Raw genomic sequence first — 11861 nt, 5'->3', positions numbered from 1 at the left:
ACAAGCTCTCCAACATAAAGCCACTGGAGAAAGATGTCGGTTTTTAAGTTGTAAAGGCGTGAGATATCATCTTGTCAGAACTTTTAGATGTGTTTCAACCTTTTTTGCATAGCTAGAAGCTTGATGGGCCTACCTAAATGATTCTTTCCAACTCTCCAATGAAATAGGCCTTCCCAGTTCCCTTTGCCAAGTGAGAAGATGGCATTTCTTCCTGGCCCTCAGGTTACCTGCCAGATAATCATAAAAGACCCTAGTTTTGGACTTTAGTAATTTTCTGGAATTTGAGATACTGCTTCTGGAATTTTGATATCCTGTAGATGGAACAATTGGAAAAACAAGTGAATTTGCAGATATTTGAACAAGTCACTTCTAGAAATTGTGAATTCATTTACTAAAGCCTCAAAAGGCTTAATATTGTCTTAATTGAACAGGGATGAGACATGCTTTAGACCTTTTTTGGACCAAGGGCAATTGCCCTTAGCGAGTATGCTTGCTCATCTCTACTTTAGACCTTTTTTGGGACCAGGAGAGAGTTTGAGTTCTGGGATAAAGTATTCTAGCATTTCTATAGGGATTTGTTTTATGATAGAAGTGTCTAAAATTTCTGAACTCGATATGAATTCGTTTAGGAAGTTACTTTGGGCCTCTGAAATAGAGGGGAGGTTTAAGGCTGAAATCCCATGGTGGGTTGGTTGAGGTGTATTAACATCTTCATTAAGGATGTACAGTTTCTCATAAAATTGGAGGAAAATATCTATCTGTCTAGGGTGAGAAATTTTCTCACCTCGGCCCATAGGGTTGGTCATATAAGGGATTTTTGCTTTAACAATTTTCTTTTTGAGTAAGTTGGCCATTAGTTGGGAGGGTTTATTCATTGCTGCATAATATTTAATACAAAAAGCTCTAAAAGATTTATCAAAATTTTCCATGAGAAGGGAGCGTAGTTTTTGTCTCAGGCTGAAAAGTCTTTCATGGTTGAAATCCGAAGGAGAATCTCTAAGCCCTGCTTTTGAGTTTGTAATTCGTGAGAGAATCTCTGTAATTTGCGCTGCCTTCTTTTTATGTTTAGCACTCAGTTTAGTAAGCACCCCATAATAAAAGCTTTATGGGCATTCCATACCATAAGAGGAGATATTTCCGGAGTAACGTAAAGTCAAAGTATTCTATTAACGCTTGGGAGATTTGTTTTGAATATTGAAGAATACCCATCAAAAAGAGATTGCTTCTCGAAGGCCTAGCTCCCCTTCCAGAGCCCCCCCATGAAAAGGTCGCCAAAAATCGAGGAGTGGTCAGAACAAGTGGCTGTATTAATTTGGGCATCTTTTACAAAGGGGAGGGACCATCTGTCCACCAGCACCAAGTCAATGCGTGAGAACGTCTTGTGGAACTGGGAGTAAAAGGTGCATTTAAACATCAGAAGGTGTCAAAGTGCCTCCGTCTGGATCTAGGGGAGCAAAGAAGGGGCACCTCTAGAGACTCCACCTGACAAGTCCATCATTCTGTCTGGAATAAGATTAAAATCGCCACACACCCGGAGTTTACCCATTTCGTGCCTCTGCACTTTAAGGGTCTTATTTAAAAATCTAATTTGTGCCTTGTTGGGCGCATATAAATTGAACAGGGTGAACGAAACTGAATTTAATTTCCCTGCTAGTAATATGAATCTACCTTTAGGATCTAATTCTTGAAAAGACACTTCCAGCAGAAGAGAGTCTCTAAATGCAATCATAACTCCCGCTTTTTTGTTGGGTGCACATGCCAGGTAGATGTTAGAAAATTTTTTATTTGATATTTTTGGATAGGCGGAAGCAGTAAAATGGGTCTTCTGTATACATATCAGCGCTGTTTGAGAGAGCTTCTCTCCACAACGATGAGTGTTTGAACAGCTTGGGGCACTGTTTGAGTGCACTATCGGAGGGTGAAAGCAGAGAATGTTCCTGTATGTGCAGAGCCAGCGCCATTTTAGCAGTGTGCTGCTTCTCCTTACTAGCGACTTTCCCTGCTGAAGACACGCTGAGCTTTGCAGCATGCAAGGAAGAGCTCCTAGGGGAGTATCTCGCAGTCCTGACCTCCTGTCAAGTGATGAGGAAGCATCAGGTGTCAAGCTATCTACTTTCTCTCGCCTCGTGGTTCTATGGGGAGCAGGAGATCCCAGCGCCATCTTAGGAGTTCGGCCGTGCGCTGAGAAGAAAGTCTCCAAGCGGCCAGGCAGAGTACGGGTATACTTGTGGCGGCAGCAGAGAGGGACTGTCAGCGCAGGAGACTTCAGCTCCTGAAGGAGCTTTGCAGTCGCTGGTAAAAGCTTGGCTTCCCTGAGCTCCGGCTTATGCGGCCATACTGGTGCTCAGCTAGGCCATGCCCCCCAGGCAGAGAAGAATTTAACCCACCTTACAGCAATGCACATTCGAGGGACGTGGAATGTAGTAACAGATTGAGTCAAGGTCTCTCTCTATTTCAGGAGAGAGTGGGCTCTGAACCTAGAAAATTGTCATCAAATCATGCTTAGATGAAACATATCCAAGGGTTGACCTGATGATGGTCCAGCTCAAAAGCGAGGTGGAGAGATTTTGCTTCTTATACTAGGGGGATAACCCCCTAATAATCGATTGTCCATTCTTTGGAGATTCAGGCTGGCCTACATATTTCCTTCAGTTTTCATGATGTCAAGGGTATTGAGGAAAGCAATGGTAATAACCATACCATTCTGGCTCTATCAGCTGATGCTCGAGTCAAGGGAGTTAGTGGTGTAGTAGCACCTGAACCAGATGGGCAAAAGAAGGTAAGACCACAGGGACCAGATGGGCAAAAGAAGGTGAGACCAAGATGGATGTCATGGGTGGCTCTGTAATATCTCCCAACAATGGCAGCAAAGTGCTTGCTCGGTCACTGCACAGTAGTGCAGATAGATACCATCTTGATAATGACTAGTAGTTTATAGTGTGACACCAGCACTTCACTCGGAACTGTAAGTCAGTTGTCGGGAAACAACTTAACACGAGTCCTGGTAGCTTTTAGTAGTAAATGTGAAGTGCACAGTTTAATGAAGCTTTTAAGTCATCAACAGAATAAAACAATGGCAGTCTTGAGCAGAGCAATTAATCTTGCAGTAGACAACACAGTGTAATACAGTTGAATCCTGAACACAGTTCTATCCTCAATGCTCTCTATGAAAACTAGAGATGACACAAATTTCCACAGGCCTAGTCAACTGTTGGCATTCCTGGAAAGTTGTTGATGCAGTTTTAAGATTTTTGTGGACCTTTGACTTCACTGGGTTTTTTCGGTAACTCACTGTTTAAGTGGACTGGGTCCCAGCTGTTTACTCCTCACTGCTGTCAAGCTAGGGAACTGATGAATCCTAGCTGCTTGCTCTACTGACCTCTTATATGTCTCTCAGCAGACTCTTCAACTCCTCCACTTCCTGTCTTGTTCTCACAGTTTCTCTCCTCTCCCTCAGCATAGAGGCTCACTTTGTAGTTTCCTGCTCTTAGCTCCAAATACACCCCTTGACCAATCAGTAGAGGCATGACATACAGCCAGCTAATGCCAAGCTTTTAAGCTTAAGGGGGAAAACAAGTTTTTTTCCGACATATGGTACTTTCCAGGTCTCCTGGAAGCATATAGGTAGATGTGACAGGACCATTAGGCCTCATGTCCACGGGGAAAATCAGATCCACTGCAGATTCTATATGTAGAATCTGCAGCGGGTCCCTCCTGCCCCGCGGACATGAGCGCCGAAAATAGCAATTTAAAAGCATTTACCTATCCGGCGCGGGTGGGGAAGGTCAGCTGTTCCTCACGGCCGGATCTTCATTTTCGGACGGCGGATGAATTCCTGACGCCGACGGCACGTCGTCGACGTGCCGCGCGCATGCGCCGGGCACATCCGCCGAGCCGAAGCAAGGGAGATGCGGCCGTGAGGAAGAGCAGAGTTTCGCGGCCCGCTGCGGGTGAGGAAATGCTTTAAATTCCTATTTTAGGTCTCCCGCGGATCCGGACGGCTTCCATAGGCTTCAATAGAAGCCCGCGGGAGCCGTCCCCGCGGGAGACCCGCATGAAAATGGAGCATGGTCCAGATTTTTTCATGCTCCATTTTTTTTAAAATCACTTTTATTGACGATCCGCGGGTATTTATGTACCCGCGGGTGGTCAATGCATCCCTATGGGATGCGGATCCGCATGCGGGAGATCCGCTGCGGATCCTAAATCATATTTTCCCCGTGGACATGAGCCCTTAATGTACGGCTATTCTGGAGGAGCCTGGGCCACTACAGAGGCTTACTCCATGCAGAACCTAGTGTCTCTGGGAACACAACTCTGCTCATGTCTATTGGCTAGAATTAAATTTAGTATTAATCTTTACCATTTATGTAATTGAACAGTTTTGGGTAAGTGTTGCTTTTTGGCTGTCTTCACCTTTGCTTTTTTAATAGGTTTTTAGAGCTTCTTTGCCACTTTCTTGTTTTAGTTGTTGAAACAGTTTTGTTTTACAGTAGAAAATGCAAGCCCCCCAATCCTAAGGATAGAAAAGGGTTACTGTCACCATAATACCTCCAAGTCAGGGTAAAATGGAAATTGTCAAATCACTAGCATCCAACTGGCCATATGATAGGTCATGACAATCTTAGGTTATTGGGTTTAGGTACTCCTGTATCAAATCTGCTTCATTGAAAAATTGTGTTCCAGTAGGAATATTAAAAGGTTCTCAGTTTGAACCACATAGCTAACCCTTTTTAATTTTTCTCATCCATTCTCCCCAGCTCCAAATAAATTGGAGCTGCGGAGAATGGAAAAAAAAAAAAAAGTTTCCTTCACCCTCCTCATCTGACAGAGTTCAGGAGGGTGCAGGTGGTCACTACTCCGTGGGGGTGATCGGTGATCATGTGACAACTGGTGTCAGGTGGCACCCGGCATTTACATGATCGCTGGGCAGAATCTCCGTGCATTACATAGGGCTAATTGAGCGCTATGTAATGTGTGAAGGATGAGGACCAGTGCATCTGCACCAGATGTGCCTGACGATCAGGTGCAGATGCACTCCTGCACTGCAGTGTTGGGCCTGTCCCGACATTGGAGCCGTGGAGGAAAATGATGTTGGGGCAGGCCTGACATGGATTGGAAAGGGTTAATATCTTTGACATTCTTTGAACAGCTGTATGTACACAAATCAGCAACACTGAAGTGTTCATGCAGACATTTTAATACAAAAGTGCACAAGAACAGTAGGTCTACATAGTGGTTATACATCAATGAAGGTTATATTTTTTATAAAGAGACAATTACAGACAGATCCCCTCCACTGTCATGTGTCCTGGTGCTGCCATTACCAGCCCTCGGATGAAGGCAAGAACAAGGAGTTGGAGTTTGACCATTTAATTAGTGTTTCTTCACCTGAAGCTTTTAATGCTCCTGGTTGGTAGACTCTTCCCCACGAGATCCTTGCTCCTCTTCTCGGCTACCAGCCAGTTGGGGGTTAAAGCCCCCTATCAGCCAGTTTAGGGGAGAGTTGTTCACCAAGAGATCCAGCACCTCCTCCAGAAACCCCTTCATGTTTGCGAGCTGCTCCTTAGTGGTGGTTAATAGGCCAGCAGACATTTCTCTGAAGGAAGAGGCAGCATGGAAGGTCTGATAGACATCTGCAGCCATGGCACTCACATCTTGAGCTCTCTTCTGAAGGGTTTGTGGCAGACCTTGGACACCGGTGACTAGAGACAGACATGTGGTTTGTAGCTGGTGACTGAGATTGCGGGCAATAGCCAGAGTGCGGGATTCTGTGTGCTAGAGAGAAATAGACATGTGAGATTCCCAGGGTCCAGATGATGCCAACACACACTATAGGGGGATTGGCATTACCTCAGTGCATTCAGTGTCTCCACTAGCATCTTGTCCTGTGCCTTTACTCCACTCCAGCCACTTATTGTAGATCTTCTCCTGTGCATTCTGGATTTTGTGACTGGCATCATCCATGTGCTTTCTTGTGTATTCAACCTTGAGAGAATATGGTAATGTTATATTCACCATGTGGTCAGTGCAGAGATTGTGTAAGATGCAGTCATTATACGATTTCATAAATGTGTATCAGTTACACCAGTATGTATTTTCCTCACAATATGAGTTTTAGAAGTAGACAGTTATCCTTCAGAGCCCTATAAACTAAGCTTGTGATCTGAAAGTAGGTGACCCCGCTGAGTCTGGGGGATGCAAATGTTATACTTACCTGTCCCGGTGTCATAGCTCCCTGGGATTAAACACGTCCCGGTGTCATAGCTCCCTGGATTATACACAACGCTCAATTTTATTTAAGCAGAAGGAACAACTCCAGAACAGTTTAGTAATCTGAAAGATTATTCTTGGGAAACCACTGGTAATCAGAATAAGTCTCAGAGTCCGAGTTAGCTAACTGGGGTTGGTAACTAATAGAGCAATAATTGCCTTTTTGCCTAACTTGTTTACATAATGGAGATCTAAGCAGATGATTCAGTTAACCAAAACTCCCTTATAATGGGTTCACTTCACCAAACCCACCAGGTTTTGCCTGGAGTAAACTGGTCATTGACTTCTCCCTCAGATGCAGCCAACAGGGTGGGGAATGACAGAGACTATGAGGTATGCAGACCACCAAACATGGCTGCAAGCTGTGTCAGTCCAGGATACAAGAGTGACTGAATGTTGACTATGTTCAGGCTTTGAGGGCCTATTGAGGCATCGGAACAGATGAGCTTGTGTAAGCATCTACACAACACTTGGTACCAAAGAACTCCCCAAAAATAGCACACTGTTTTCATTTATAGCAGCTAGAGAGAATGCCCCCACATCCCATATGACCACCCTCCGTAGAGCACTACCACCTGTCTCACACTAAAGACATTAGGCCACTTGTTGGTAATCCAATTCCACCCACAAATTATACAATAAAAATATTTTCTAAATTAATTGGTACAAGACTCAATATACCTGTATAGCAGTTTTTGGGGCTCACATTGGAAAGTTAAGGGGTGTCAACTAGTTTTAATACATAAACTTAGTGCCACGAGAAAAAAAAAAAAAAAAGGCAAGTAGACCTTTTATATATTTTCAACTACTAATTTTCATTACAATACAAGAACCTTTATATTACAGGATAGATTCTACATGCCACTACAAGAGGTCTATCAGCAGATTAAAACTGCTGCCAAAAGCATTTACTAAAACCCATAACAGATCCCTCAAAGAGATTTACTCACCAGGTCAACTGTGATCTGCAGCTGAGCAATGGCTTCCTGGCCTCTGCATGTGGCATCCTTGATCTTGGTCACAGCTTGTTGATAAGTGCGGCTGCTGGCCTTGGTAGAGAGGGATCCCAGGCGGGCATAGTAGCTGGCCTTATCTTGGGACAACTCAAAGCCTTCTAGTTTAGAAGCTTCCTTAGCTGAAATAAGGAGACATTACAGTTATATCTAGATAGGCTCTTCAAGGGCTCCATCACTATACAGATCATTTAGTGTTTCTACAGTACAAGCCTTCATGCTGCAGTTAAAGTGTCGAGCTGGTAGTGGAAAGGATGTAAGGTCACTGCTATGATTATATTCGCTTGGGCTTCAAGATCAAAGCTAAAAAGTGCCTTATAAAAGCTTAGTTCAATGGAGCCAGAGGCAGGGATCCTTAAAGGGGTTGTCCCGCGAAAGCAAGTGGGGTTATACACTTCTGTATGGCCATATTAATGCACTTTGTAATGTACATTGTGCATTAATTATGAGCCATACAGAAGTTATTCACTTACTTGTTCCGTTGCTAGCGTCCCCGTCTCCATGGTGCCGTCTAATCACCCGATTAGACGCGCTTGCGCAGTCCGGTCTTCTTTCTTCTGAATGGGGCCACTCGTGCCGGAGAGCGGCTCCTCGTAGCTCCGCCCCGTCACGTGTGCCGATTCCAGCCAATCAGGAGGCTGGAATCGGCAATGGACCGCACAGAAGACCTGCGGCCCACCGAGGGTGAATATCCCCGCGGCCATCTTAGCAAGGTAAGTACGAAGTCGCAGCAGCGCCGGGATTCGGCTAAGTACCGGACGGTTGTTTTTTTTACCCCTGCATCGGGTTTGTCTTGCGCCGAACGGGGGGGCTATTGAAAAAAAAAAAACGTTTCGGCGCGGGACAACCCCTTTAAGGTCGTGACACTTGGTAGCAGTGTCGGCCAGGTATTCGTCCCGGCTGATATATGGCATCCCTCTCTGCAGGGGGAGGAGGCTGGAAAAGCCAGAAGCAGTGCACCGAGATCCCACCCCCTCTGCACTATTTGCAATGAGAGAAGGCAGGGTGGAGCCAAGTTCTGAGACTTAGCTCCACCCCTTCAAGCCTCCTCCCATTGCAAATAGTGCTGAGGGGCAGAGAGGGGGCAGGAGCTCAGTGAACTGCTCCTGGCCCTTCCAGCCTCCTCCCCCTGCAGAGGGGGACGCCGTATATCAGCTGGTGTAAATACTCAGCCGATAGTCATCTGAATAAGCCCCAAGTGTGAAATAAATATTGTAAACGTTGCAGTTTTTTTTTTTGTTTTTTTTTATATATATAAAAATGCATGGCCAGCATGGGAAGATGCTTTTCTGGGCCAAACCCCTTAATCAGTTCAGCTGGTTAAAATATACAAACAATTGGAGACCTAGGGGTTTTGGGGTCCCAAAAGTCAAGAGGAAACGTGAGAACCTGTTTGAAGTTGAATGACCAGGACCACAGAAGTAAGAGTGTTCAGGTGTAGCAGAGATTTAAATCCCTGCAGGTAAGAAAAGCAGGACATTCAAATCTCTGCCTTTTGATTGGGCGACTGGGACAAAGGCTGAGAGGATATAGAACTTCACAGGGAATAAACTGTCACTCCTATGAGGGGAGGGGGGAGCAAAACCTCAACAGCATGCATTTTTTACCTTGCATTACAATCAGCAGCATTTCTCAGTGTGCTGCGGAGAGCACGTCACATGCAACAGAGCGCCAGGTCTTTATAATGGGCTGCATTCTCTTACCCAATTCTTCGTCTGTCGGCGGCAGGTATCGTTCCAGAAGAGATTCAGACTTGGATAGTGCAGCGTCCACACGATTGATCATCATCTCCCCTACACCGCTTCCCAGGACTGTGCTAATGCTGCCATTTACTACAGCCTTAGTCCTCTCCACACCATCCTGAACAGCTCCCTGGGTTTTATCCACTATTCCTGTGATCCTCTGAACGACGGCATCCTTGGCCCCAACAACTGCTTCTGAGGCATTAGCCACCACCTGCCAGAAGAGACATTTATACCCATGAGCTCCAACCCAGCAACCCACCCCGCTATTGTTCACACTGCACCACTATTACAGAGGAGGATAGTTTATGGGACATTTATAAGGTCCCCAGGATTTAGTAGCTCACCTTTCCAGAAGGCTGATGGAGAATAGGCAGCTTCTCTTCCATCTTATCCAGGCCAGCACAGGCCATGTTGTTAGCCAGAGCGACTGAAGAGGGAGAACGATTATCCTTCATTGTGATACTACTAATCATCATTAGTACATAGCAAGTCACAGAGCACCAGGAATACCAGACTGTCTGAAGGACATTAAGCTACTTCTAAGCTTGGAGGGAACAAACTGCTCATCTAAGGCCAGATTCAGATGGACATGTGTGAATCTTAGACAACCCCAGTTAACAGCACCCAGACACCTGTGTGTTCTGTATGTGGAGACAGTGGATATTGCAAGTCCTACTAATCTGTGACCTGGACCAGAGTAGGATATTCAACAAGGTTTTCCTCCCCAACATAGATCATCCATGTGAGGAGCCTTATAGGCTATAATGTGTTTATGTAGTACACGGACAGAAAATCCACCCGTTTGAATAGTCCTTAAAGCAAAGCCAATATCATGGCAGACGGTACAGTGTTGGTCATTCTTTAATGGTTCTTTTAGAGTTAGGAAATACTTCTATCGCTTAAGATAACAGATGTATGATTAGACGATCAGTGAAAGCTTGTTGAAGGCAAGACCCTTCTTCCATCGATCACCTACTTTGAGGCTCCAGTCGCTGTAGGAGGGGCTCGGCGCTGCTCATAGCCACAGAAGTGATGCTTCTCACACTGGTCTCTGCGACGTCACATACAGATTTCAGGTAGGGATGGTTGTCTTTGGTGGTCCCATAGGCAGTAGACACCAGATCATAAGTGGAGCTCACCAATGGGAGGTTCACCAACCTTTCCAGCACATTCTAAGGGGGAACAGGAAACACTGAAGTACAGGGAAGGGTTAAAGTCTTTAAGTTAGCACATCTTTTTCTGCACCATGAACACCGATATACGTCGCCCTCATGTGCAGGGGGGGGGGGGGGTGGATGGAAGAGTCAGGAGCAGGAACTGAGCTCCCGCCCCCTCGTTGCCTCCTCTCCACCCCTCTGCACTATTTGCAATGGGGAGAGGTGGAACGGGGGCGGGGCTAATTCTCAGAACTTAGCCCTGTCCCGCCTCTTTTCATTGTGCATAGTGCAGAGGGGCGGAGAGGAGGCAGAGAGGGGGCAGGAGCTCAGTGCCTGCTCCTGGCTCTTCCATCCACCCCCCCTGCACACGAGGACAACGTATATCGGCTCGGCGTGAAAACCGAGCCGATATACGGTCGTGGGAATGCACCCTTAAAGGGCATTTATGACATGCACATTTTTTTAAGTTGCAATATTTCTCATCTCCATTCAGTAACTGGTGGGGTACAAAGTAACTGCACATCCCAGACATATCCGTCATATCTTGTAAGGCAGTTTTGACAGTTATCGGTTGCCACAATGCTGTGACTGCATCGAGGTTGGATTTCTTGTACCCCTAGCCTTAAATTCTTCCTGTTATGTGTTGAGTCCTACAATCCTGGGAGGCCCCGCCCCACTAGTGACATCACACCTGAGAAGACCATTACCTAGTTAAGAGCATTAACCAGAAGACTTGTATATAATCTGTATTTCTACTAGCACAGAACATCCGTATATACAGAAGACTGTTGTAAATATTTATACACACCCCAGGTATTTGGGTTGACCACCACAGATCAGTAGAACACTACTCCTTTCAGGTTAGCAAAGCTCAACCCAAAACCAAGTGTGATGTGAAACAGTTCTGGTTTGGCTTGTTCAACACTGGTGTATTACACTGTCTAAGGCCACGGGGCTTACGCTAGCACAAGTCTCGTATAGGTTTGTGCATGGAGATGCACAAATATGAACTCTATTCCCCTGAATGGAGCCATAAGAGCCGTCTACTCTCTCTAGCACTGATGGTTATACAAGGCTTTTATAGCTTAGAGTTATACCTTCTGTAGTGAGACTAAAGACTTTATGAGCCACTACCGGTATAACATGAAAGCCTTTAAAGTTAGCACATCTTTTCCTGCACCATGGACACCATAAAAATCCATATCTGTTGGGGCTCTTCCACATGAGGGCCAAATAAATAGGAAAAACACACACACGCACACGCTAAACACACTTTCTATTTTTGTGCAATGCTTTTTTAACATTATAAAGTGTTGTTGAGATTTGCATTATAGAAAAAGACAGCAATATCACAAGTGTGAAGGCACCTTAACTGCCAAGAGCAGAGAAACCTCACATCCTGGCAGTTTAACCCCTTACATGCCACAATACCAGCTACAGCATGTAAGCAAATGACAGCGGGAGGGGGCTTTTTCTGACACCCCTCATCACCCTGCAGTGCAATTGCAGAGTACTAATGGGTTTCCATGACAGTTAGAAGCCTGACAGTCAGTAATAACCCCATTACAGAACACTCAGTACTTACTTGTTGCTCCACCATTTCAGCCATATTACTAGTAATAACCTACAAGAAGCAGCCAGACACAAGAGCTGACACTCTGGCACCGCTCACC

The 11861-nt window shown here is 45.5% G+C and overlaps 1 protein-coding gene across 1 annotated transcript; it reads right to left on the bottom strand.

Annotated features, from left to right (window-relative positions):
- Nucleotides 1-5184: 5184 nt before the first annotated feature.
- LOC136578462 (perilipin-2-like) lies at nt 5185-11797 on the bottom strand. Its single transcript, XM_066578553.1, has 7 exons — nt 11774-11797; nt 10008-10203; nt 9376-9458; nt 8990-9242; nt 7224-7408; nt 5854-5988; nt 5185-5778 (listed from the first exon to the last, which is right to left on the bottom strand). The coding sequence occupies exons 1-7, from the start codon at nt 11795-11797 to the stop codon at nt 5401-5403; spliced, it is 1254 nt and encodes a 417-aa protein (XP_066434650.1). The 3' UTR covers nt 5185-5400.
- Between the last annotated feature and the right edge of the window lie 64 nt (nt 11798-11861).

Source organism: Eleutherodactylus coqui, chromosome 9 (assembly GCF_035609145.1).
Source record: "Eleutherodactylus coqui strain aEleCoq1 chromosome 9, aEleCoq1.hap1, whole genome shotgun sequence".
Classification (NCBI taxonomy): Eukaryota; Metazoa; Chordata; class Amphibia; order Anura; family Eleutherodactylidae; genus Eleutherodactylus; species Eleutherodactylus coqui.
Note: the sequence above shows the minus strand (reverse complement) of the source record. Positions and strands in the feature narration are given on the sequence as shown.

Bases quoted from the DNA above. Each gene is read 5' to 3' on its own strand.
- LOC136578462 (XM_066578553.1), bottom strand. From the start codon at position 11,797: ATGGCTGAAATGGTGGAGCAACAA. The intron at 9,243-9,375 runs GTGAGCTACTAA...CTCTTCTGGCAG, and splicing joins TCCATCAGCCTTCTGGAAAG to GTGGTGGCTAATGCCTCAGA. The intron at 7,409-8,989 runs GTAAGAGAATGC...TCCTTATTTCAG, and splicing joins GCCGACAGACGAAGAATTGG to CTAAGGAAGCTTCTAAACTA.